The 27,876-nt window shown below is 44.7% G+C and overlaps 2 protein-coding genes across 3 annotated transcripts in view; both read right to left on the bottom strand.

The window, feature by feature from the left end:
- TPST1 (tyrosylprotein sulfotransferase 1) overlaps positions 1 to 2,315 on the bottom strand; it is a 43,936-nt gene extending 41,621 nt beyond the window's left edge. Inside the window, exon 1 of the mRNA XM_076354508.1 lies at positions 2,066 to 2,315. The gene's annotated coding sequence lies outside the window, so the exon portion shown is untranslated. The remainder of the gene's footprint in view (positions 1 to 2,065) is intronic.
- Positions 2,316 to 2,590: 275 nt separating this feature from the next.
- CRCP (CGRP receptor component) overlaps positions 2,591 to 27,876 on the bottom strand; it is a 44,646-nt gene continuing 19,360 nt past the window's right edge. The window contains exons 5-7 of one of the 2 annotated variants that reach the window (XM_076354597.1): positions 23,006 to 23,063; positions 14,447 to 14,576; positions 2,874 to 3,087 (exon numbers count right to left, since the gene is read on the bottom strand). In XM_076354597.1, the coding sequence (XP_076210712.1) occupies positions 2,921 to 3,087; positions 14,447 to 14,576; positions 23,006 to 23,063 (355 nt within the window). In that variant the 3' untranslated portion in view covers positions 2,874 to 2,920. Of the gene's footprint in view, positions 3,088 to 14,446; positions 14,577 to 23,005; positions 23,064 to 27,876 lie in introns of both variants that reach the window. The other variant, XM_076354598.1, reaches the window with a different exon arrangement.

Below are 27,876 nucleotides of genomic sequence, written 5' to 3'. Positions count from 1 at the left end.
TGACTAACCCAAGGTAGATGGAAAGCAGTTGTTTTGGGGTTTTTTTTTGTGGACATATCCACAGCTCATTGCACAGACTTGCTGAGAGCCAGCAAGGACAACAGCAGCAAACCATCGGGGACCCAGATCTGCAACGTGCCACCTCAAATCAAACATGCCCGTATGAACGACCTCCCCATGCCGGCCTGGGGTGAAAGGCAGCTCTCTCCTCCCCGCTGCCCGTGGCGCTGCCATCCCGGCAAAGCACGGACCTGCAGCCGCCGGCACCAGCAATACGCAGTCCCATTTATCTGCGTGGAGTCCCAACGGCATGCCCTAAGCAAGGGTGTGAGAAACTCACCCTGCTTTGCCTAAAATGCATTTGTCTCTATAACGCATATACATACACTGGAACAGGCTTCCCAGGGAAGTGGTCACGGCACCAAGCCTGTCAGAGTTCAAGGAGCATCTGGACGATGCTCTTAGTCATACGGTTCAGTTCTAGGTAGTCCTGCGAGGAGCAAGGAGTTGGACTTGATGATCCTTATGGGTCCCTTCCAACTTGAGATACTCTATGATTCTATATACATATATATGAGAATTTCTGCCCCAGTCCGTGTCTTTGGTGTGGTGGCCTTGGCTGGCTGCCGGGCGCCCACCCAGCCGCTCTCCCACTCCCCTCAACAGGACAGGGGAGAAGATAAGATTAAAAAAAGAGGTTTTGGGTCAAGATAAAGACAGGAGACGCCCCACGGCCACCAAACCACCACTCCAGCAGCTGGAGGAGCGCCCAGCCATGGCGCAGTGGGACGCAGCCCCTCCGCCGCCTGCATTGCCCCACGGTTTGAATTTCCAAAATTGTCCTGTGCCTTTACCAGCACAGGATCGATGCAAACCGTCCGGGACACAAGTGAGGCAGCTCTGCTATTTCTCCTCCAGTGACTAAGAAAATGTGACTATGCGATCAACCCTCATGAATGCATTTGGGGAAGCCTGCCAGTGCCTGCATTTGATTTCTTGCCTAAACTCCAGCCAGCTTAACACAACATCAACTTGGAAGCCATAAAACACGAGACAAACAATGTAAATCAATGCGACCAGCAAAATTTAACAGGAAACAGGCTGTGCTCTTTATTTTCTGGATCAGAGAGCAGCTGGCCGGCGCAGCCACGATTACCTCCGAAAGTCCTTGCACCTATTTGCTTATTTGCAAAAAGGGAGCTGAAAGCTGATTTCATGTAATGTGGGGTTTGGTATAAATCAATTGTATATGACTTAAAATTGGACAAAAGACAGAAAAGTCACAAAAAGAGACAGATTAAATACTATGGAACTAACAGACTGAAGAAAAAGCAAGTAGCAGGATGAAACTAATGTCTGGAGATGTTGGGATTTACTGCTTATCTAAGGACTGGCAGCAAGGGCAGCGGCGTGCATCGCTGCAGGAGTAAATATCTGTACTGTGGAGCTATAAATAAGGGCACTTAACTCCTCTTTGGGGTATTTTAAGGCAGGCAGCAAGGCTGGCAGAAAGCTCGGTGCTCGGTGTCACTTCTCCCTCCAGCAGATATATTCTCACCCCAGCCATGGTCAGTGCTATGCTGGAGGGTCTCAGCTGCGCTCACCAACAGCACCCGGTGCATTGGTCCCGCAGGGCTGCAAACAACAACAGGGATGAAGACGAAACGCGCTGGTGGGAAGGCTGGGAGCCAAGCACCGAGCTCGCAAGAGGCCGGGATTTCAGAGAGCCATTGGGGTCAGCTCACGAAACATCCAGCTGATACAATCCCTCTCACAGGCCGATCAAAGTCCACTAAAATCCATTTCCATTCATTTTTTCTCCTCTATTCCCCTTACAGAACTGCTGCAAAACCCCGGCAGCAGCGCCCGCTTGGTGCTGCATGTCCCCACAGGATAACGCTGTGATAACGCTGCTAACACTCACATCTCCAAAACTGCAAGCCCAAACAGGGTTTCACCGAAACCAGCTGCTGCCCCCAGGTCCGACCCACCTTGTGGAAGAGCATCCCACTCACCCCCGACCTGAGCGACGCAACCCTCAACTCACGGCACTGCTGAATTTCACCTTTTTAGACTTAAACAGGCGATTCTGGTCCCCATCGGCAGCACCGAGCGGCAGCGGAGGAGACGGTGCAGCCACGAGTGCCGGCTCCGGGCAGACCCCGTCCTTCCCACCGCAGCCACTGACCGCCGGAGGGATCACCAATATTTGAAGAAGGGCTCAGCCCAGAGCTGGAGCCTGATTTCAGGCATATCAGGAGGATCTCCGCACGTCAAGAGGCAGCTCAGGACACGCATCGAGTCTTTGGTGATCTCTTCCCACCAGCTGCTATTTCTTCCCCACCCGCTTTTATAGCAGCCTGACAGCTCCCATTGGCTCGAGGCACACTTATAGTAACTACTATGACCCATTTAAATTGCGTTAAATAATTTCTCAGTTCATTGCCCTGCAGAGATTAGTTACATATAAGCATATTTTAATGATTAACTATTGGGCTCTGCTGAGGCCCCAGCAAAACATGCAGCATCCGCAGCCTCCCTCCCTCCCTCCCTCCCTGCCTGCCAGCTCCCCTCTTCATCACCAGTCTTGCAATATTTATGGCTTTCCTCAGAGGCTCCGCTCCTGGCCTGATACAACCAGCTCAGCTGGCACTGAAGGGAAAGCTCCAGCTCCCGGAGCTGCAGAAAGGCTGGGAAAAAGGCTGGGAAAAGCTCAAAACTCAAAGTCCAAAGAGGAAGAAGCAACATTTGGAGGTTAAATAATGAAGCAGCAGCATTTGTAGAGTCAATCATAGGTTTTGGAGTGAATTGCAGGCTTTCTCGGTGCGTTGGGCACTAGAGATGAGCTGGAGTCCGTAGTTGGACCTCACGCTCCTTTGCCCTGGTGAAACCCAGAGAGGTGCAGTGGGTGGTGGTGAAGTTACCTGGGACATGAGCCAGGGTTAGTGCAGAACCTGCCCCACACGTGGCTGATGCCAGCTGCGGTCCTTGCCCCGGGCATTTCTTCCCACACACGGCTGCAAAGGCTGGGGCTCCAGCAGCAGGGCAATTCGGGGCTGGATTCGCCTTTTGAGCCACTCCCGGCATCTGCGCACAAGGAAAATACATAAGAAAGCAGCAATTGCCCATCCTTACGTGCGCAGACCCCCCCGTCCAAGCAACCCCTGCTTCTGCACCCCCGTCTGCAAAGCAAAGCTTCGCCTGGGCAAAGCACATCAACCCTGCGCAACGAAACAGGATAAATCGTATTTCACCACAATAACATTGGACACTTGTACGCTGCTCATCACCGCGCGGGGACGAGTTACACACCAACCCCGAAACTGCTGCAGGGTTGGGGGGAACATCCCTGCCTCCGGCTTGTGCTGATGGCCGCGGCTCTGTGCCAGACCCTGGGGAACTCCGCGTACTGCCGCGACCTGCAGCCGGTCTGATGCATTAACCATGACTTTTGCTGTAAAGTCGTTGCAAGCCTTGCCGAATGCTACATCAGTTTCCTCCCAGAAATGGAAAATTCAAGCATTCATCTTACCCTGCATTATTAAAACAGGAGAGCGATTGCAAGCCAAGCCCGCGGCCACCCCAGGAGCTGGGTTGGAAGCCCCCATGGCCACCCTCCGCCAGCTTTTTGGAGTAAGAGGGGCATTTTGGGGCCATTTCCAGTGCAACACCCGCACTGCTTGAGCCGCCTTCTCCGGTTGCTTCAGCTGCTGGGGTCTCACCCAAAGCAGCAATATGCAGGCAGGGGGTCCCGTCCCACTCGGCGCAGCCCCGTGGGGCTGGAGAAAAGGCGACTTTCCGCTGAGCCCACGCCTGGGGGCAGGACATTGCACAGGAAAAAGGGAAAATGTTTAAATTGGCCTGAAGTGGCCATTTCCACCCCCGGCCCACTCACGGCCGCTGCGACGTGGGCAGCTGGGAGCAGCAGCTTTTGGGGGGTTTTATGGGCTTTGTTGGGCAATGAAGGAGCAAACCTGCTGGGAGGAGGCGGTTGGATCCCATTAGGTTTTGAGTGGGTGTTTTCAGCGCTTCCTTTTCCCTCCCTCACAGCCGCCCTCCGGCTGCTGCACCCCGAGGAAGCCTTTAGCGCTGCCTTGCCATGGCTTTTGCTAAGGAAATCAGTGAACAATACAAAAAGGGGGGAAAAAAAACCCCAAACCCTTTGCAGATGCATTTGCCAAGCGCCTGAGAAGGCGAACCCCATTGTGGTGGCACCGACGGCTTTCCCCATGGCACAAGGGATACCAGGTGCCCAATGCATCAGGATGGGGACCGGGATGCCACTTGCAGAGGCATCGAGGTGCTTGTCCTGCACATTTCCCCAAACCCCACCTGCTTTCTGTCCACCCATGACATTTCAGAGCTCACCGGGTATCGCATCCCATCCTGGGGCAGCCAGATAATCGAACACATCCAATTAACAAAAAAATAGCATTTTAAATCTGTCGATGAGCCCTCTCAGTCTGGTGCAAGAGCAGATGCTTGAACCACAGCTGCCGATAAAAGACCCCAGGTTCATCCTGTCTGATGCCCTCCCTCCTCAACGGGCAGCACGGGGAGCACTAAACTTGAAGGTCCTTTTAGACTTGCCAAAAATACCTCTAGTCCAACAAAGCTCTTTTTTTAAAGCTTTTAGCGTGTCTCCAGGGGTTAACTTTCACTATATATATAAATATATGCATATATAAAGTGTGGGAAGAGCTGGGAGAGCCCCCCTCCCTCTCTCCACTGAGCTGGATAATTTCAACAGCTCAGACTTTCTATTTTTGGATGCCTTTTTCTCGACGGCATCTGGTCTGTAACAAAAGGGATTTGCTCCCCTGAACTGCCATCCTGCGACGGAGGACCCCCAGGGACCAACGCAGGGTGAGATGCGAGGTCAGGGAGCCGGGCTGGCCCTGCCACCCCAAGACATCCACGATTTTTGGTGGAGGAGCAAAGGGCGAGCGCTTGGGGTGAAGGGGGGTGGTTATCCCGGAGGAGTCCTGGGGGCGGCACAGGGGTTGTGGATGGGCAGAGCTCTCCTTGTCCAGAGCACAGCTTACCACTGGGCCAGTGGGTTTAATCTCAGGTTTAACATGCCCTTCTCCGTCCCTGATGCTCTGCAGACCCCACAGCCCATCCCCAGGGGAACAGGTTGGGTTAACTGAAGCATCACCCACTCAGGGGATGGCTGACCCCGTCTGGCACCCCGACCCCGTCATGGAAACCTCTGGGCTAACAAATCTCTGGGTAAAGAAATCTTTACCTTTAATTTCATGTAAGCACTGCAGGGGTCAGAGACTGAGGCTGGGACAAAGCCCAGCAAGAAAGCGCTCCTCCACCAGCTCCTCCACTGCGAGCATGCAGCAGAGCAAATGCTCCAGGGGAGCCGCAAAAACGCCCTGAGCTCCAGGAGCAGCAGCCGATGTGTGCTTTAATTCCATAGCTTTTAAGAGGAAAAAGCCAGCCGGTGCGTAAAGAGCAAACCTGGCAGGAGGAATCGCCCTGCTGCAGAAACACAAATGTACCAGGTCCCCGACAGGCTGCAGCAACCCAATGCCGACGGGAGCAGCGGTGAAGACGCCTGGTTACTCGTTTCCAGCTGGGACCGATGGTTTGAGCTCACCCCCGTCCCCCCTGCGCTGATATCCCAGGTTAAAGCCTCGCTCTGCGGCCCTGCTGCCGCCCCGGCTCACATCAGACATTGCTGTCCTGCAGGCGGGTCTGGCTGGGAAGTGATGGAGCATCCGTGACCACACTGTCCTCCTGTCCCCAGAGAGACCAAGGGTGGAGATTTTTTGGGGGTGAGACGTGGAAGCGTTTGCAAAACAGCTGGGTTGGGTGGTTTTGGTGGTTTTTTTTTTTTCCTTTTTTCTTCTTTTTTTTTTTTTTTTTTCCTTTCTTTCCCCAAATGAACAATGAAGTTTCTGCCTGGCCCCAGAAAAGAAAAGGGCCGGGTGATTCCTGCCAGCTTTTCTCTCGCAGCTCAGCAGGGTACCGAGTGGGAGCCCAGTGGGGCCAAGCACTAATTGCACACAGGGGGCTGGGCAGTGAAGTTGCCCGTTAGATGAAGGACGAGGGGTGGGATGCACAAACAAGGGCTTTAAACCACATTGGCACAGCGAGCCCTCGCGCTCAGCGCCGAAGCCCAGCCGAACCGGTGCCACCGGTGCCACCACCACCCTCCTGTGCCCAGGCACTGCCTCGCCAGCAGCCTCCAGCACCAGCTGGCAACAGCCTGGTCCCCATTCAAGGGAACAGGAAGAGGCTAAAATAAACCAGAATATCCAATAGCTCTGCAAAACCTGCAAGGGCTGGACGTCAGGCGAGGCGGGGCCGTGCTGCGGCCAGACCTGGGTGGCTGCATAAAAATGCACCATCAGCACCGTTTCGCAGGTGGCTGCGAGAAAAAGCCCCTACAGCAGGTTTGGCTGTGGGAAAAAATGAATCTTGGACAGGGATCTCGGTGCCGGGTGTCTCTGGTGCTCCCGTGAAGCACGTCCCCCAGCTGCCTTACCATGATGTGGCAGAGACGCTGGCGAGAGCCATTCGGAGGACGCTCTTTATTCCCCCGTGTACCAGCCAGCACAGATGCAGCTCCCCCCGGGCACTCGGCCCCGCTGGGACCATTTGCAGCATCCCTGAGCCCTCCCTGCAGCTCCCTTCCCAGCTTTCCTATTTGCATCAAGTCCTTCACAATGATTTTTTTGGCTTTCCCTTCTCTTTCAGATATTCTCTCACCCTGTTTGGCTGGTTCCCAGGCTGGTTTTATTTTAATTATCTTTAAACTTTAACAGCATCACAGCTACCTTTGATGGTTGTTTTTATAAACACTGAAGTTAATAAAATAAAGATCATTAATGCAGAGGGAAATTAATTTAAGTAACGAGCAGGGAGACTCTTGCTCATGGCAAGCAAAGGTTCTTGGGGCTTAACAAATGTTTCCTAAGTGCTCACTGCATTTTAGTTGTGCTTTGGCCGCAGCTCTGATTTTTTCAGCACAAGCATTTCTTTTTGCTCAATAAAAACTTTGCAGCAGGATTTCTTTCTGTGGGAACAGAAAATATTTTCTCTGTCAACGTCTTCGGCAGCTCCAACCTAAACAACACTGCCATCGACTCCCCCCAGGATGCTGGCTGGATCCCAAACTGCGCCTCAATAGCAGCCCTTTGGAAAGGGGGCTGACATGACCTTCCTTTCTCCAGGAAGGCTACAAAACATCACTTGCAGTTTTTAAAGGGTGCTTTGGGCTTCTTTAGAGAATTCCCTGGGCTCATCTGTGTGTGTGTGTGTGTGTGTGTGGGGGGGGGGTGTTGGATGCATCCAAGCTGCTGTTGAAATATTTTAAAGAGCTTTAACATCCCAAGGACAAACAGTTCCCTGCCTGCCTTGACCCAAGCCCCCTCCCCTTTTACAGGATGTCCTGGTTTCGGACACAGGATCCCACCCGGGAACAGGGATCCCAATTCCCGATCCCACAGCCCGGCATCAGGAGCGTTGGGTTATCAAGCTGGTGATGAGGAACCAGTGGCCCTAGGGAAGGATCTCATCACCCAAAGGCATCGCTCTCACAGGTGAGGAAGAGGTACGATGCTCATTTTGGTACTCACCGCTCATTCATCTCTTGGTGGCTTTCCAGCTGCCTGCTCCCTGCCCTGCTCTTCCCACGTTCCCACCCACGTCCCACCCCAACATCAGCTCTACCGCAGTGCTCGCTTTGGGACACAAACTGAATCTTCCCTACCGGCACCTCGCCGATGCAGAAAGGCCAGTTTTGGTGCCCCAGAGTCGCCCTTTGCAAACTCTCTCCCTGGGGTGATGCCGAACGCTGCCCCCCCCCCCATGTTTTCCTTCAGTCACGGGATGCTCCTGCACATGTTGCTGTTGTGCCACCAAGGTTGGGAGAGCAACATCTGTGTGTGCCAGCTCAGGATCTGCCCCCACAAACACTCTGCATTTTAAACACGAGGGGAACCTGTGTAATTTAGGTTTCCTGTGGAAACATGACCCTCTGTTTGCCATTAAATAATTTAAATTAGCTGCTTCTCTGGAAAACATGATTTTCCCCTGCTGAAGGGGACACGGCCACCGGCCCCACGGTGCTCAGCAGCCCACCCGCAAGGGAATGCTTTCCTTTGGCTTCATGGCTCAGCCTCACCCTCAGACTTGATCTTGTGCCCAATTCAAGAGCACAGATGTTTTCATTAGAAAGTCATTTCACCACACAGTTAAGCTCCCCATTATCTCTGCTACAAGCGATGTGAAAGATGAGCAGCACATGCAGGACATGCCTTCGTGGTGGGGTAAGTCCCAGAGGTGCAAGACTGTGAAGTCTGGCAACTCCTTGCCCTATGAAATTCTTAATTCAAGTCCCTGTAACGAACGACCTCCAAGTGTTCGCCGCAGATATGCAAGTACATGGTCACGTTGGGCCTGCCGCGGGAAGGGGACAGCCCCAGCTGGAAGCAGAGCCCGCGAGCACGGCGGACACCCGCGTGTCCAGGAGGAACGGGGCCACGGTCACAGCAGCCGCCCCGGCAGCCGAGGCACTGACACCCACACGCTGGTCTTAAAGCACAGGGAAAGCGGAGGGCTGCAGCCTCCTCATCAGCTCCATAGTTACTAGTACAAAAGGCTCCCTTATCTATCGGGATGCACAGAAATGTTAAACAAGCCCTTGGGCAGCGCTCCTGGTGTCAGCCTTGCTGCACGCCCTGAGTGACAGCCCTGCCCGTCCCCGCCCGATCGCTCACCTCAGGGTCCCGAGGACTTTTTGGGGAAAAAAATAATGGTCTTTTGCCAAAGAGGAAATCAAGGCAGAGAGAAGAGAAAGGACTTCGCCGAGGCCACAGGCTGGTGGCAGAGCTGGCGTTTGCCGATTGACTCTGGCTCCGAAGCCACCATATCACTCTCCTCTCCTCTCGCTGGGTGGGTGGTGGTAGAGACCCCATGGAAAGTTCTCGAGGTGGCAAACACCGACCCTGTGTTGCGGTCCCCTCTCCACCTGCACCTCGCTACCCAGCGCTGCTCCATGCGCCCATCCCACGGGCATCTCCCATTGCTGAGACAGACGCCACCCGTCCTGCCACGCCGGCTCCCTGCTCCGCATCTTCCACCCCAGCGCTGCTCATCTGCAGGAAAGGAAATAAATCTTTAAGTACAAAGAACTGACCCCTGGGAACAGCAGGAGCTGAGTTTTAGTCCCTGCCCAGTCACCATCTCGTCCTAAAAGGACTATAGTTGTTGCTCAGATTTAAATGTAAGGCTTTATTTTTGTGGGTCAGAGCCTGAAGAGGCAGCTGCTGCTGCCTGCGGGGTGGTTAACTTGTGAGCATCGCCTGCCTGCGCTGGAGAGGAGTCAACTGAGATATTTCCATGAGTCCTCTTCAATTACCAGGACCCTTTCATAACCACAGATGTTCCTATCAGTGAAGCAAAGCTCACGGGGTGAGATGCTATCTGTTATTTAGACCAACTGGTACAATTGCAAAAACAAGTTTTCGGGCACGAAAGGTCTTTTTCACGCTCCTTCGGCAGCGTGTCTTTTGAAACAGCCTGGCATCCCCTTCGCTCTGGGAGCTGGTACCAGGAACAGGCTGGAAAAGGCTGGTTATGGGTAGCGGATGGAAAATGAAGAAAGAAAAGTGGGAAAAGCCCCGTCTCGGCCAGGCCGAGGTACACACAGGATCCCCCGACTCCCCTTCCCCCTGCCAAAGCCCAAAGCGTTTCAGAAGACACTCGAACAATAGTAGCTCCCAGCTGAGACCGATGCTTTCGAAGCCTGTGTCCAAACACAGGGAAGCGGATTTTATGCCTAGGAAGCGAAGCATTTTCTGGGATACAGAACGCGCTGTTCGCACGTTGCCATGGCAAAGAGCTGCCACCCCAGGGAGGCAGAGGCAATAAGAAGTTTAGTCATAGAAAATGCAATACAGAAAAACTTGTGCATTTCAAAATTGGGATCCAGAATAATCCCAGTTTGGGCTGGGTTAATTCACCCGTGGCTTGACTCGGAGGGGCTGAGCACAGCCAGCACGAATGAATGAACGGTTCTGTATTTCGGGCCAAACTTAAGGCAGTGGAGAGGCACTATGGATTAATTTGGCCCGTGGAGTAACATTAAGCAAAACTCAAGAGAAAACTGTGATTAAGATCACACGGAAACACCATCTTATCCCAGCAGCATCCTGGGAAACATCCTTCATACCAGAGGAGCCTCTTTTGGAACACGCTCAACTCACTGTCGTAGCTGCAATCTGCAGGACACGCTGCCAATGCAGAGCAACTTCAGCAAACTCCAATTTCAGGCTCAAGCAACTGATGAAACCGCAGGCACAACAAAATCCTGCTGCAATCCTTGCAAGACTGTCCCCTTCTCTCTTTGTCAACATCCCAGAAATAAAGTATTTGCACTGTGCCAGAGCCTCAAGCACCCACCTGCAAAGGTGGCAGAGGGGCCACGCTGCACCAGGCATGGACGGAAAGGGGGACAAGGGAGAAACCCCCAATCCGCTGCGTCTCAGCTCTTAACGAGAGCAGCCTTTGCCTCTGCGCTGAGCGAGCAAACAAAAACATCCCAAGTCCATAGCGGGAGGAAGGGGAAGCAGACTGACAGAAACATTGAGGTTGGACAGGAGCTCTGGAGATCACCTAGTGCAACACCCCCCCCCCCTCTCAAGCAGGGTCAACCAGGTCTTCCCCCTTCAACTATCAGTTGGGAGAAACACATATTTCCAACGGGATGAAGAGCAAAGTACGAATTAGGCAGCCTACAGCTCACCGCACTCCCTCTGAGCAGCCTCCAAGACAGCTCTGGGACCAGCAGGAATTTGCTCCAGGGCACATGCTGACTTCAGTCTGCAACAACTCAGCTGCGTTCTAGTTAAATTTCTCAACCTTATTTCTTCTGAGGTATGACAGTTTCAAAAATATGTCCAGTTCGATTATTCTTTATGCGTCAGGGGTCTGCTAGGATTACAGCAGCTGCAGACATCCACCCCTGACGCCGTATCGTGATGTGGCTGGTTAATTATTTTAGGGCATGATTCTCAACCGGTGTAAATCAGCCTGGTTTGGTTGACTTCAAAAGCAATAGCTTGTCTATGACCAGTAGAGATTTTAGTAAGTAAGAAGTTATGTACAGGACTGTTAATGACGGGACCTTTTTTAAAACATTTGTATAAACACTTTTAAACTTCAAGACACTCCGTAGACATTATTTAACTCTTCTGCATACGGACGCATTAGGTTTGAACGCCATTTCCATGTACTACTTCAGTGTTGTTTAAAGACATGCTTCAGAAGAAAACCAAAACTCCAAACTTCTGGAGTTTTTGGTTTGCTTTTTCTAATTAAGACTACACACCTTTACCTAGTGAATACACCACACAAATACAAACAAAACACATTTTGCTCCCTGTAAGAAAAGGAGAGCTTGCCAAATTCTGCATTTCAGTGGTGGGCAACGGCCTTACACACAGCCCTGCCACAGCATGACCGCCACCAAAGCTGCTCAGCTCATCGGTAGGGATTTCCTGTATCTTCTACAAAATCCCCTGCGGACATCTCTGTTTCCAGCATATCTATTTCCCTTTCCCAGCACCAGAGCACAGCCAGGTAGGAGTGGCAGCTCCTTCTCCTCCCATAAAACAAAGCTTCTTGCTAACAAAACTTCTCCAGCGAGGACTGCCAAACAATCCTAAAGAAAGCTGGCCTTCTTGGGCTTGAATTTATGAAAAGAGAAGCCCCAGGTACTTTAAAGTATCAAAACAGCAGAGGAATTCTGGCAGTTCGTTCCCCCTTTCTCCCAGAGCAGCGACGAGAGCACAAGAGCTGCCATAAGCAGAGCTATCAATCTGCCAAGACCCCAATGCGCGATACAGAATAAAAGCGAGGAGCACGCAAGAAATGAGAAAGCTGTAAATAATATGCATATATAAATATTCAGAAAGTGTCGAGTAGTCTGCTTTTTTCTTCTCAAAATTACGGACCAAGCTTTTAAGTGCCCAATACGCACATACTTTTTCTTGTACACATGACGCATCAGAGGGCCACTCTCTTCAAGCCGTCTTGTCTCCTTCAAAAGAACTAGCAGAGTACATTCATTGTGTTAGGTAACTGATTAGTTAAGAAAACAAAATGCAGCCTTGGGAGACAGGCAGATCTTTTCGGTAATATATAGGACACCGGAAAAATGGTATCACATAAGCAAGATGACATTTGCTTTCCATAAATAATTTCTGAGTCTCAGGTTTCCAAAGAACACACCTGAGAGTAAACACCACGACGCGAAACCTGCTCTCAGAGCCAGAGTAATTCCTCACCTGCACTTACACGGGCAGAGAGCACAGACAGTAGATTTATAAAAGATTTATTGATGTAATGCAGATGTCAAAATCCCAGATCCCTTCAAATGTTACCCAGCATTGCATTTTCCGGGAAATTATAGTTTACGTATGTTAATTGAGACTGAACTAGCTAACCATGCATTTGCACAAGCTTAATATATGTATCCATCTGGAATTGATTTTGATAAAAAGGTTAAATACAATAGCAAGCGAATGGGTTCTTGTACCTTGTACAATACACATACCACAGAAGACAACATGGATGCTGGCAAAAATCCATTACGATAACAAATCAGCAATTCCCAAGGCGGAACATCCAACTTCAGATATCTGTTAAAATATTCTTGCTGGCTAAAGATACCTGCAATCTGCTTCCATCTGCTTTTCCTAAGTTTAGAACATGTTTCAATAACTTAATTTTAGAAAAGGAAGACAGATAAAAATGTAAACAGTTGCAGCCCAAGGCCACAGGATGTCAAACACCACCAGTGACTGCTAAGAGTAAAAATGCTCATTTTAAAATTAATGTCACATCATTCTGGGATATGATCTACTCATCTCTGTTGTTTTGTTGCCCATTTAGAGAGAAAATATATATTGATGTATGATGAAAACCACCAAGGACTTTCCCTCTCTAATACTATACTTACCCAGTCAAAACGTACCTTTAGTCTTCAGCCTTGGAATGCATTTAATGTAAGATAAATCATGTTTAAGATGTGACAAATATATTTTTTGCTAATTTCCTTTCCTCTCCAAACATCAAAGAAGCTTAAAATACCATGGAAATGTGTATCATAAATCCCCCAGACACTGGAAGTTATCACTCCCTTTCATATAAAACACAACTAAAGCTCATAAAGCGTAAATTCTTTGCATGAAAACACAAAATAAAACCATGACAGAAGGGGGGAGGGAAGACAGACCTTGAATCAGAGTATCTGACATCTTGTCTATAAGCCACAAAATTCCCAGGATGTACTCCAAACTTTATTTCTATTTCCAGTACATTATAATAATTATAAAAGAATTGCGGCAGTCATAGTATAAAACCAGTGCCATGTGTAACCATGACTTTATGTATATATATGTATATATACAAAAGATTTATTATAATCATCAATGCTTTCAACATTAAATACTTGATCCTGAAATCTTTAATCAGGCAAAAGCTCAGTACACAGAAAATTCTGCTTCAACCAGGACTGATTCTCATTCTTCTAAACCAGATTAGGACTTCACTTCAGTGTTCACTCATTAATTTATTCCACGGTCGACAGCATGTTCACAGGACTGTGACTTGTCTATATATAAATATTGGAACAAACGTTCAAAGGGAAAATAGACACCTCACACCTAAATGTTCTTCTGTTTGTATTACTAAGAGCCTTAACATTTGAGTCCAGAGCCTCAACTGCTGTAAACTGGTCCAACCCAGCTGATTTCAGCAGCAATATGTTGATTTAGCTGATTGATCTGGATCTCTCTTTTATCAAGTACGGACTGTCAGACATCCTTGAGAACAGTTACCCTACCAACAGATCCTCTCACTTCCATGATACCAACGGCCTACTTGAAATTGTCTGGCCAGATACCAAGCAGTTCTGGTACGTTACCCTATGTTCTGATCCCTGAGAACAGCCCTTTTCACAAACAGCTCCAAAAGTTGGCTTTGTATTGTAGACCGTATTCTGAAAACCAGTTGGGCAATTCAAAAGCATATGAAAGCAATTATAATTATACTACTGCTGTGATAATTAAAACATTGCCAGCTGTATGTAAGCCTATTCAAATGTACAGCTGTTATATGGGTAATGGAAAAAACACAAAAGCTGCAGATTCTGTGACTCATAATTTCTCAGACTGCTACCTTACAAACTCAGTTGCTGCCATACCTGTTTGTGACAAAATGCCAAAACGAGTGCCCTTTTCCGTGCTTTCTTGTAAACAATTGGTTCCCTCATCACCTCTGAGTAACAAAAACTGTAACATCTTTTACAACGATGTCCAATACAAGATTAAACTGGTATCAAGTAAAAACCAGAAAAATATTAGCTGATTCTCCTCTGCTGAAATTGTTGCCAGATTTGGTCTAGATGCTTCCTACGCTTGGTCACCTTTGTCTTCGGTTGCCATTGCCGAGTCTCTCTGCTGTTCTTCCGGATCCCCTGGAAGAATACTGGTGACTGTCTGGAGAAGTGACTCGATCTGCTCTTCTGTTAGCCTTTCCTCACTTTCTTCTACCATCTGCAGGCCAAAAAACAATCTATTGTTATCATTAAATCCGTACTTCCTTCCTCAGCTCCAAGCAGAAGGACTCAACTAATTGGGAAATACTATTTTCAATGGATGCAAGACATAGTCTGAGCTCATTACAAAAGCATTTTACAAAGTGGAACTCTTACAATATTTAAAAAAAGAAAGAGCTCCATTGTTAACCACGACAATTGGCACTCCATAATGAGACCCTGCTTTCTTTACACGGAAAACAACACACTCAGAGCAGGCTTTCCTCCCTGGTTTCTCCTAAAGCCTCTCAACCTACACATCAGTATCTTGAGCCAGGCTTTTCATTTAGCTCACGCGCAGAGCTACCTTCCAGAGTTATTCTTCTAAGTTCCTGTGCTTTCATGTGAAAACTGAAATGACATAACCTGACAGTGGTTACCTGAGCCTCGGTACCTTATCCAGCACCTAGGCTTATGTAATTAGGCCATAAAAGAAGCCGTCTAATCCTACAGCAGCCATACATTATTGGAATTTACTTAGATTGTGAGATTCCTGAATATAAAAGCATATAAAAGCTCTGAGCAACACAAAACATGCTGTCACGAATCAACAATAAAATTCCGTAAGATTAATTAGGGACCTACTCTCGCTGTGGAGCTGTGGGAACTCTTATATCACTGCTACCAGTAAAAACAACTGCCCTAATTTATATGCAGCTGTTAAAAGGAAAAGCTTGTCAGAGGACTGGAAAAGCAAGCCAAATGAACTCTTCAAACGCAAATGAAACTAATTAGCATTGCGGGGTTTGAGATTTTCTTTTTTATACAAAGTCCTTTAAAATGTCCTTTGAAGAGCGGCGATTTATATTAATTATGGTTCCAAGTCAATGCAGGTTTAATCAGTTGTAGCTATCAATTGTCAGCTATTCAGATGCATCTTGCCTTCTAAAAAGCAGAGTGGTATATTCAATTAACGGGTTTTTTTTTTTTCCTTCAATGTCCTATGAGCCCTCTTTGCACAATCTGATCATCTTTCATCAGCCATTATCCACAGATCCTTGACGAGAGGAAAGCGAGCATGCTAGAACCCACTCATGTAGCAAAAGGCAGACAGTGAATATCCATTTGCAAATGACTGTTTCTGGGGCCCATACTGATCAAAGGATGAAATTCTCTGTGGAGTGGCTTTCCAACTACGGTTAGTTCAAGAACTACTGTAGGACCCTGGCTTGAAAAACAGCCCTGGCTCTCATTACCGCCAGCTGCTATACTATACACTATGAGTTAAAATATACTAAAAATCCTCCTAATGTTACCCTTCTGTGTAAGCAACTGCTGCAGCTACTGAAGTGGTATCAGACAGTTGCCTGCTAGACTGCATTTCAGAAGTGATCATCTCAGCAGCTTGACCAGCATACCTTGGAGCATCAACATTATACAATAAAGTATGTTACAGTGCGTACATACGCTCTTTTGTTGCCAATACTGCTGACAAAGCCATTACTCTACAGATGACCTACGCGGTTAAGTTTTGTAGAGGATTATCAGCCTGGTTTTTGGACTGGATTATAGTCTTATTAATTACTGTTACATTGAACTTTAAAGGTGACAGCCCCATAGCAGCAGGAACCGTACAGAGAAAAAGCCCACATCCTTTGGACAGGCAATATCACTCAAGGCAGAATGATTTCTCTCTTGGTGGCCAATGTCTCCTGCATTCGTTACCATCCCACTGCTTTCCGATCTTCAGAAAAACAGTACCTTGCCTGGTTTAGATTTGATTTCTTGGGTCACACGAAGTCCGCCCCTCTTCCGCATTTAAATTTTATCCCTCCCTATACATCTCCTTTCCCTTTCTTCTCCAAACACTTTCTCCTAGGTGCTTGCTTCAGGTAGCCAGAGTTAAACACAAGGATTTGATCAGAACTGAAACAGATAATAGAAAGTTATTTCTAGATCAGCATCGACTCTTCTCCACTTCTGCATTTAAGGCAGAATACACTTACCCGAGTGTCTAATCACTGCTTCTTACGTGCCCCTGAGTGCCAAATGAGCAATGCCCCAACTCCCAATATGAACAATCATGTTGATGTCGTTTGTACTGGCTGAAGACGGAAGCCTGAGAGATTGACAAACTGCAGATACAACTCGGGACATTGGCAGATGAGCTCTGATGATTGCTCTGGCAGTTTAAGAAATCACACTTTACCAGAAAGTTGATGAAAGAAAATAGTCTCTCATGTTTCAGATGCTTTGGTGCTGTAACTGATGTCTCACTAAACTGTTGAGAAAAGCATCTTTAAAAAAGATGCTGGATACTGCACTACGAAGCGGGGAAAGTAGCTCCAAATTTCCTTCTGTTGACAGATCTGTCGTCTCTGCCAGAGGGAAGTGGTAATTCCTTAAACTGTGTAGCAAATTCATCAACGGCTCACCTCTCGGTGCCTCCGAGCCGTGCATCCTCACTGCCAGCTCTCACACCAGAAATTACCGATAGACAAAAATCTACATTTGGCAGGATGGACAGCTTATTATTCAAGTTGATGCTTCAGCGCTATTTTGCTGTGATACTATTCAAGAATTCAAAGGATCAAAAGCATAAGCTATAAAAATCAATTTTTTTCACTCTTCAGGGAAACAGCCTGAGCAGCGGCATACGAAAACATAAGCAATTAGGAAGCAGCAAAGCAGCACGCCAAAAGAAAAAAATCAAAAATTAAGCACAGAGAGCATGTAGATAAAGAGACAAATGAAACTGTCCTAAAGGAAAACAGATATCAAGGGAAACAGAAGGTCACTCAGAGGCTTATTCTAGATTCAACAGATGTTTGCACAGTCTTCTGATTTACAACTGTAAGACAAAATACCTTTGCTACTGATCGTACTAGGCAATAATAGGTTATGATGCTCAGAAGAGAAATTACGCGTAAGAAAAAGCCTAAGAGGCAAAAAGAAACAACTGTATTCAAGTACCTACTTTTCCAGCAAGAATTTTACCAATATATGAAAAAATATCTATCAAAAAGCCTTGCTAACCTCTAGCTTGCAATTGGGCTGAAACTGCTCAAGCAACAGATTCAAACCATAAGCAGTCAGGAATGCAAAGTTTATACTAAGGAAAACAAAAATGCAAATGTTTTTAATAAGCGTATGACATAAGGTGTTTATGTTGGCAGTGCCACACAAGCCAAATGGAAATAGATTATCCTCCCAGATGATGCCATGTGCAAAGCGTAGGGTATCATCAACCAGAGCTCCGGTGAACTGTGTATTTTCAATATTCAGGGGTTTGCACAAGTAACAGAATTGGACAATATCACAGTATCACAATTTATAGATAAAAAGCACCCTGATGTGCAGCAAGACAAGCATGTCTCCTTCTCAGGGCTGAGAGCAAGGATTTTCTTGAAATGAACACAGAGAAAGTCAGTAAGTCATATCAGCTATGCTGCTTCTTGTAATAAATAATTCCCAAGCCGTTACTGCTTTTCACCATTCAAGTCTATACTATCCCAAAATAACTACAGTGTTTTTGTAGCAAATGTTGTAGCATATCAATGTCATTCATACATATACACAGCATGTATTTCCTATGAAACGCAACTAGGGGGTCAAGATCAGCTCTGTCAAGTCAGGCTTTAATAACAACTTCTATTTCACTCAAACTAGTAACAGTTAGTTATTAAACTCTCATTGCAATATATTCATACAGTAAGCATTTTTCACTTTTCATTTCCCCTCCAGCTAATGCTCTAAAGAATATAATCTACAAGATGACCAAAGAAGAAATCAAGGAAGGAAGAAGGAAAACTTTATTTGGTAACTTAATTGGCATAAAATTCTTACAGCTAATAAAAAGGAGGCATGTTCCCCCTGCAGCTAGTATATACTTTTCAATCCTGAGTACCTAGAGTTGCTTCTTTCTTTATTGATAAATGTATTGATAAAAACAGCCAGATCTTCAGAACTGTGGAATATATACAAATTATTCAGAAGGCAGCTGAAGCCACTGTACTGCTCACCTTTGAGAGCGATGCTACCTTTATTTAGAAGTCTAATAACCAATTTTTCACCTGCTTAAGCACCTTGTACCTACAACTGTTAAGCCACAGCTTATGTATTAACTTAATTTCCAGTACTCAAGCGGTCCAACTAACTTAACTAGACTTTAAGCTTAAAATTAGGCAAACATTTACTAAATGGAGAGTACATCAAGAAAAGGATGCCAATTCTGTTCTGCCTCTCCAGATCCATCTATGCATGGACTTTCCAACACAGCAAAATGAAACATGCATCCAACATCCATCACTGAATCTTGCTACAAGAGAAGGAAAAGACAAATCGCTCGTCATCTGCAGAATTAAACACTGGCAGATGCCTTGCTCAGTAACGTAACCGCTACTGGGAACCAGAACTGTGCTTATTAAACAAATGTGTATGTGGAATATTTTACTACCACGCAGCCTTTCCCAGCTGCACATTTTAACAGTAGCTTTTTTTAATTGAGCACTACGTATGAATTTCTCAGAGGAACAAAACAACCACAATTACCAAATCAGAATGTAATAATAGAATTACATTAAGCAATAAGTCACATGAAAACCTGCTGATAAATTCTCATGGCAGAAAGTCATTTTCAGAAGCTTTTATTTATTGAGAAGGTAAATCAGAAAATAACAGCTAGCCTGACTATCAAGATAATTTCAAAGATTAAAGTGTTTATTCATAAAATAAATGTGCAAATCTGTGTGTTCATAGTGCCATGTTCACGTGTAAGCACAAAATATGAACACAGACGTATATATACACACATGCATACTTGTCTATTTTTTTTAATTCGGTGAAACAAGGACAAACATTTTAGGAACATGCTTTCCCTAATTATAACCATACTGTATCTTTTCTGCTTACCCAAGTAAAAGCAAAGTATAAGAGACTTCATCATCCGCACTGTGCTTCTTTTAAGCTTTCAATGATAATGGTTATTTCATTTAGCCTCCTGAGATACGGCAATACACTGCAAATGTCGAAGAATAACTAAAGCCTCACCGAAGAACCCTAAAAAGTTCTGAAAGAACTGAGAAACTGTCTCAAGGGTAAGTAATAACCTCAGCATGACAGAACAGAACAATCTATGGGTTAAAAGCTATTGTTTATTTGAATAATAAGCTATGAATTCTATTTAAAAAATAATCACTAAATTACAGTAAAAAAGGAAATAGGGGTTCTGATCACTTCCAAAGCTATCAAGCACATAATTTAACTCCAGTGTAGGAGGTACATATTTTATGAGAAAATGACTGCTATTTCCTCCTTTGAGCAGTAATTTGAAATTGTTCAGCACCAACATGCTAATAGAAAAAAAGCACATAAAAAAGAAATAGAGTAAAAGACTGAATAATTGGATTAATGTCCCTCAGAGATAATTAACCAAGTATGCAAAGTGGGTAGCAAAATATATTATTGAGAAAATAAAATGTTTAAATCCTCTAACATCTTCCATTTTCCAGAAGATTACTTCACATTATTATTTTCTATTCAACAGTGAAAGACAATCTGCCAGGCTGGTTATGCAGAGCACGTATCACGAGGTACAAAGCTCTCCGAGATGGAAATCTAGTTTTAAAAAGCACAGAATTAAAATCTACTTTTCCATTCAGAAAGAAGAATGTGGAGCAATTTGTTAATTAGAAAAGATGATGCTTAATCTTCAAGCCCATCACGGTTCAGCATTAAGTAAAGCTGGACCACTGTCATGGTTAGATCAACACCACTGTCTTTTTTTTCCTCCTTTGTGAATCACTGAGCCAGGAACAACATATGTTAAAGATTAAACAGGAGGTCAAGATAGCTGCAATGTGTACAGTGTTTTACCCTGTGCGATATGAATTAGAATTTCATGCTCCTTTTGTTGCTATTGTTGTTTGAAAATAAATCCTGGCACACAGTCCGGAAAAGACAAATATGAACAATACAGCAATTTATGCATAAAGACTTACAAAAGAACATGAGATCAAAAGATCACAACATAAATTTGCTTTTTAGCTTAACTGTAATTTTACCAAAACTGATTTATTGTTTGCATACAACTAAGGGAATTTTATAGACGGAAAGTAAAAAACCAAAAAGCTGGAAAGGCAAAAAAGCAACAAGCAGTAGTAAATATAACTATCCTCTCACATCAGCTATTAAAACCCTATCAGGTAAATTTGACTCCATTCCATGGACAGGCAGCACTGAATAAAAGTTTGAGACATCAAAACTATTCGAGCAAGTGAGAGACAGAGATATGGCTTGTTTGGCATTTTGTTTAAAGCTGGCTTTTTAAAAAATAAGATTTGCCTACATTATATGAAGTGGTCAGAAGTCGTTGTCATCATCATTTATTTCTGATTTCAACTCCAGGAGTGACTCAAAGCTTTTGAGTAGCAGGGACAAGTTCAATGAAAAGAGAATCAAGGCAATTTTAGACCTAGTATTCACTTCTCTGTAGGTTGTCTCTCGTCCATCGACTGCAGTGAATTGATTTGCCTGCATGAAATCTGCGTATGGCTAATATTCTCCCTACCAACATCAAAGAAGAAAACGCTGGTAGCCTCCACGGCTCTGCGTTATTTTCTACTCAAAGATGCTCAGAGAAGAGACAGGTTTTCTGTGTTCAAAGACGTTGCACTGCTACAATCTCCTTCCCCTGTCCTCACCAGAAACCAAAATGATTCAAGACAGCAATTGAACAGCAAAATAATTTCCTTGCTATTGCTCCTAGTCTCTGTATTTCACTAACAAAAATGGCCTGCAGTTTCCTAGCAGTTATTGAGCTCAAAAGACTTTGATGTGCTTTGATGAAAGAGTAAGTGTACTGCAGTTTCGGGGAGACTTAACACAGCGATAACAATCCAGTCAACCTAGTTTACTGTAATACTGGTTTTGGAGAAACTTGTCCTGGGAATTACAGGGGTATCGCAATGGAACAAAAGTAACTGCATCCCCAATACTTCCATGACAATACAAATTCAGACTAGTCCCCAAACATATGAATATTACATTTTTCACAAGTTGCTTTTGATCATTAGAGAAAGGTTACGTATCAATAATGGGCTGACACTGAACGCAAATCTCGTGTCTGTATTCTGTAAGTTTTAGCAATGAGTTTTATCTAACTTTGACATTACAGACCTTGGAATATCTAAAGTACGACACTCTACAGAAACCAGACTTCTAATATAAAAGCCCAAATTTCTTATACTTGCCTCCTGGACTTCAAACATGACACAGGAGCAAAACTCTTTTCAATATTTTATGGATGGATAAGATAATGAGGAACTAGGTAGGATAATGAGGGAAGGAGGGAAAAGATGGACAAAACCACAGTCACCTGAAAGCAGCAAAAGATTATTGCATTTAAAGAAGAAAAGGGGAAAAAAGACAGTATACAGCCTATATGGGAACATAATAAATCTGTGTCTAAGCACATGAAGCTAACAAAGGATGAGACAGGCTCTACATCACCACTTATGACTAACTTCCTAAGCAAAACTCATGAAGCCTTAATGCTCTTGGTTGGGTTGATGACTGACACTGATCTCTTCAATCACAAAACACAGTATCAATTCCTCAGCTAGAAGCATTTTTTTTTAATGAGATGCCTTCAGCATTACAGTATCTACTCCTTGGCTACAAAAGAAAAATAGTCCTACTGGTACCTCTTTAATCCTCCTGTTTTTTGCAGCAAAATATGATCCCGTTACTACATAGCTTGGTTTCAGGATAAGATTGTAAACAGATGTTCTTAATGTAAGAGATCTTTATTAAAAGAATACCCTTATTATAATAATCTCTTTATTACCACAGGATTTTGTATTCCTAAGGAGATACTTCAGAGAATATAACCATCTATTTCTATTTAGCGACAACCCCTCCTTGCATCAGAACTATGCTTAACAGATTGTTAATGGCTACTCTCCATCAGAAAGTCTGTTTATATCCATTTCTCATTCTGCACCACTGCTCAAAATTCCCTATCAGTCATTACTCATTCCTTTTTAGCGTGTTTGGTTTTACTATAACATAAAACCCTGCCATCAAAACAATCATGTCATCACAGCTGTCAAAAAGTGCAGTACTTGATTACAGAGCAGCAGCAAAAAGACTCAGGTTAAATATATTCTTACTCACAATACTGTAACTAACCTTTAACGACTGCATTGGGCATTTTCACTATGTGACACTGAAGCAAACAGAGGTGGAGAATCTGTCTGAAAGAAAGATGGGCAGGTCTCTAAGGAGGTCTCAGAGAGGAAGCAGAGTGGATTTGAAACCATGAACATGAAGATGTGCATAAAGGGATACATTCAATCACTGACCATGAGAAAGTAATTATTCAATTGGTCTTCAAGGTTAAAGCTGCTTTCATTTAAGCTTTGAACACTCAGGAGCATTGTTACTTACCAGCTGTATTTCAACTGCCGTCACAGGCCTGTGGTTAAGCAACTGGAGCTTTTCTGCCCTGTTTAAAAGCAAAGCGTAAACCAATCCGCATTACTATATAATTTGAGAATCCCCTCAAATGACTGGTAAGATGCAAATACATTCCTGATAACTTAGGGATGAAATGCCACTGCCAAGAATAATTCTGACTGGGTTTGCAGTGAGGTTTAATTGCCATGATAATTTGGATATTTTAAATACGGTGCTTTCTTCTGTGTTTAGACATACTGCTGTTGCCACCTCTAGTCTAAGGTGGCAATGCAGAGGCCCTTAGATCATTACTGTACAAGCATTAACATGCACTGTTGCTTTGTTTAACGCTGTACAGAAATGCTAAACAACTTGTCAAAGATCAGACTCTTGCTATGAACACATGACCACAAGAACAGTTATCATACCTAAGAAGTTACAATCCACCAGCCAAATGGCAGTAACTTGTTTATTCTTTTAGCCCACCGCAAATGCAAAGTTTTAAAAAAAAAAAAAATCAGCTTGAAACCACTTGCTCACATGTACTCTCTGCAACCCATATGGTTTAGGCCAATGCATTTTTTCATACATTATTACAATGGGCTGAGGCCATACTTTTACACGTGTACCTCTGGGCAAAAATGTACCTTCATCTCTGTTCCCGTGCAAACCTACCTTTCCGCTGTGTTTCTACAACTGTTGGGCACCATGCAGCAAAGCAGGTGGGGACTGAGCTGGACTGTAAAGATAACCTCTTTTTCCTGGGTTATTTTTGACTTGATTCACTGCACAGTCCCACAAAGACTTGTATGATCACAAACAGCAAGGTAGCAAAGATACAGAAAATGCCAAAAAAACCCCTCACCACCCTCAATCAGTGCCTGAGTTGTAAAAGTATGGTCACTTACTGTGGTTTAAAAGACAAGTGATAATTCATTAACTTACAATAATTCAAACACTTCTGACTACCTGTCCGCACTTTAAGGCAGACAGAAGGCAATTCTACTCATTCAGATTTGCAGTCCTGTGCCTTTAGCACCAAAGCACTTCAATCGATATTAGCTTCTTTTGTTTTGACTTTAGATATGAACCTCGTTGCATCTGTGTTTTTAATAGTCCAATTCCACTATCCTCTGCCTACAAGGGGGAGAAGTCAGTAAAACGTGTCTGACTTTGGCAGTTAAACACAAAACACTTTAATATTCAGAGAGACAGTTTAGCACCACTGAAGCCGGTGGCAAAATTCCTGATACATTCAGACCCATCATTAAGCTCACCCACTGCTTTTCTGGATTCATTTTCACCATACAGCTATTAGCTCTACTTTCTCATCAAGAAATCACGAGATCTCACAACTGTCCACTTAAAAGCTTTGATCATTAAATTAGAAAAAAAGGGGTATGAGGGAAAAAATTTCATTGATATTTAAAAGTCTTTTTTTTTTTTTTTTTTGAAGATGTGATCAAACACGTATGTTCATTAAATTCAAACCACAACATCCAGGCAATAGCTCTGCAGCCAAAAATTATTAATTTTACACCCTACTTAAATACAAATCATTCTAAAAACAAAGTAAACCCCAGCTGTCATATGCCAGTAATGCATATTTCATTAATTTCAGAAGCTCAAAACATTAACATTGACCACATAATAGCAGCATGGCTAATGATCTGAGCTGATCTTTGTGCTTTAGAACAGAAAAGCACAATACTACTACACTCCTAAAGATAAAGCAGACGTTTAAAAGGGCATATGAAACAGTAACAAATGACATTCTATAATAAAACCCACACAATTACAGTGTAATAGACACAATGAGTAAACAGACTTGAAGATCCATTTGGGGGGGGACTCTTGAACGATTATTACTGGACATACAGCCTCGCCTAGCAGCCATCTATGTTTATGCAGCACCTCTACTGCACACATTCATGCGCTGAAGTGAGAACTGACAGCTAACACGCACGATCTTCCAGTCTGTGATACAGTAGTGAACTACGATTTTGAAGAATTAAAGCTTGGAATTTATTATTATTTAAAAGGCATCTCTAATGCATATTTAAACTGATTCTGAAGCGTTTCCCCCTGGTTTATCAGGCCTGTGGGTGGCTTTCAGGAGAACACAGATGCTGTAATTCACAGCCCCGAGCTCTCCCACACAGGCGTTTACAGCCAACAGATCAATGTCTACGCATCTGGAGGTACTTCAGAGACACCGTCTCTTTTCAAATGGCCTCCGACACTGGCTGCCCTTGAAATCTAACACCAGATAACTACTTATAACGTTGTCAGGCATTTCAATACTTTATCATTCATGTATGTGCACCGGTACATGTTCAAAGACCAAGGTGTTTAGGCTTCTCAGGAGAAGCCTCTGACAAGCGATGCGTTGCTGTGGTGTGTACATGCACGCACGTGTACTTGTCAAGAGACTGACTTTAATACTTAAGAAGGCAGGCAGCTCATTTATCCACTGAACATGCTGAATGAGCAGCACCAACATAAAATTTTTCTGGCTTATGTCTCCTGAAAGAAAAATTCTGTATTACCACAGAATGGATGATCTAACAGACCCTCTTCAGCTCAAATGTCCATGATTGCAAGTGACTTAGTGATGGGAATAGGACTACGGGAGACTGCGACTCAGTGAAAGCAGCTTTGCTGATACCAAACATCGAGCTTCATTATACCAGAGGGTTTTGTGATGTGTATTCATAGCCCTGAAGAACAGAAAACAGCTTCAAAGAGATGACACGCTGACTGCTGTTTTTAGATCCAGCCTGCTGGTGACGAAACCAAAATACTAAAAAAGTTTTTAATTGTTCCACCTAGTCCCTGAGCCATTCTGCTATCGTTTTTATAAAATGCTGGAAAATAATTTGTGCTGGTTTTGGCTGGGATAGAGTTAATTTTCTTCACAGTAGCTAGTATGGGGCTGTGTTTTGGATTTGTGCTGGAAACAGTGTTGATAACACAGGGATGTTTTCGTCACTGCTGAGCAGTGCTGACACACAGTCAAGGCCTTTTCTGCTCCTCACCCCACCCCACCAGCGAGCAGGCTGGGGGGGCACAAGATGCTGGGAGGGGGCACAAGATGCTGGGAGGGGGCACAGCCGGGACAGCTGACCCCAACTGACCCAAGGGATATCCCACACCATATGGCGTCATGCTCAGCATATAAACCCGGGGAAGAAGGAGGAAGGGGAGGACGTTTGGAGCGATGGCGTTTGTCTGCCCAAGTCAACATTAGGCGTGATGGAGCCCTGCTTTCCTGGAGATGGCTGAACTCCTGCCTGCCCATGGGAAGCAGTGAATGAATTCCTTGTTTTGCTTTGCTTGCGTGCACAGCTTTTGCTTTCTCTATTAAACTGTCTTTATCTCAGCCCACGAGTTTTCTCACTTTTACTCTTCTGATTCTCCCCACCATCCCACCGGGGGGGGAGTGAGCGAGCGGCTGTGTGCTGCTTAGTTGCTGGCTGGGGTTAAACCACGACATAATTCTAATCATGACTTCCAACTTCAAAAGAAAAGCTTCCAATTTTAAAATGCAGCTTTTGTAAAATATTAACAATTCACAGAAAGCGCCAAGAAATCCTCCTATATATTCATTAACCATTAAAAAGTGTACACAATTCAACATCTTGAGTTTACATTTACTTTACAAGCGTACCTTTTTTTTTTTTTTACTCTCTAAATTTCAAAATTGAAGAAGGGGATAAGGAATTAGGACTTTATAAAGAGGAAAAAAACCCTCCATTTTAACCAATCACAGAACTGTTCAAAATGTCTGTTTAAAAACTGAGCTCAAACATTTTGGGTACCACTCTATCCTTTTAATCTTCTTTCCTACTTCTACAGAACCACATCAGAAGGTTTTTCTCAGTCTTCAGGAAAAGCTTGCCATGAAGTGACATTTGGCACCTGGATAAATGCCAACAAGTGTGGCAGATTTCACATTGATTTCAGATTTCACAGCATAAAGAATATTTTTGCTAAAGAACAGGAAGATGTTTCTACCTGCACATCAGCATTTGCCCTTCCAAGCAGGGCCATCAACTCACTCCTTAAAAAAATGTGCCTAAATACATTCCTAAAGCAAATATTTTAATGGTGGTTTCAAAGTGTTTTCTAAGAAATGACAATTATCAGATTACTTCTTCGAGTTTGCCCACGCTTATTTGTATGCCTTGTACAAAAGAGTAAGGATCACTATCCCCATTTTACAGACAGTAAGACTGAGGGGGAATGATTTAAGTGGTGAGTGCTTTAAAGGCAGCGAGGAAGAGCTGTGGCATGGGAGGGGAAAAGGAAAGGCTGGTAAGACAGTACAGTGGGACAGGTGTTGCTACATTCTTTGAAGGCTCCACTAAATAATGCTGAAAAGGACTGTGTGGTCATGGGCCCTGGCCAGACCTGCTCCCTCCTCTTGGGGATCTTCTAGTGCCCTGGAAAGGAACTGTCCTTGCATTCATGAACTGTAAGGTGCATCCAGGCTGCAAAAATACAGGAGGATGCTAGGGGGAAGGTCCTTTGTGTCAATTACAGTATAAAGCAGTATTTAAAGGCAATTCCCACTGTAGTGACTATGCTCTCTCTTCCCTCCTGCAGAATAACTGTTTACGTTCCTCGCCCCCCCCCCCCCCGGTTAACAACCCCTTGGCAGCACAGGGTTTGGTCTGAAATTCTGAATACTGTGATTTTACAGATGACACAAAGGAATCAGAATTAGCTTCGTTAGCTGGATTTGTTAGATTGATTTGGTTTTAGAGAATCAAGGATGAAAGCAAATGTTTCCACTGGTGAGAAGCAGTGAGTACGCCTCCTTTGTCTTCCCGTGCTAATCACTTATATCTATTTATTTG

This window comes from Aptenodytes patagonicus, chromosome 17 (assembly GCF_965638725.1).
Source record: "Aptenodytes patagonicus chromosome 17, bAptPat1.pri.cur, whole genome shotgun sequence".
Lineage (NCBI taxonomy): Eukaryota > Metazoa > Chordata > Aves > Sphenisciformes > Spheniscidae > Aptenodytes > Aptenodytes patagonicus.
This window is presented reverse-complemented; position numbering and strand designations above follow the sequence as displayed.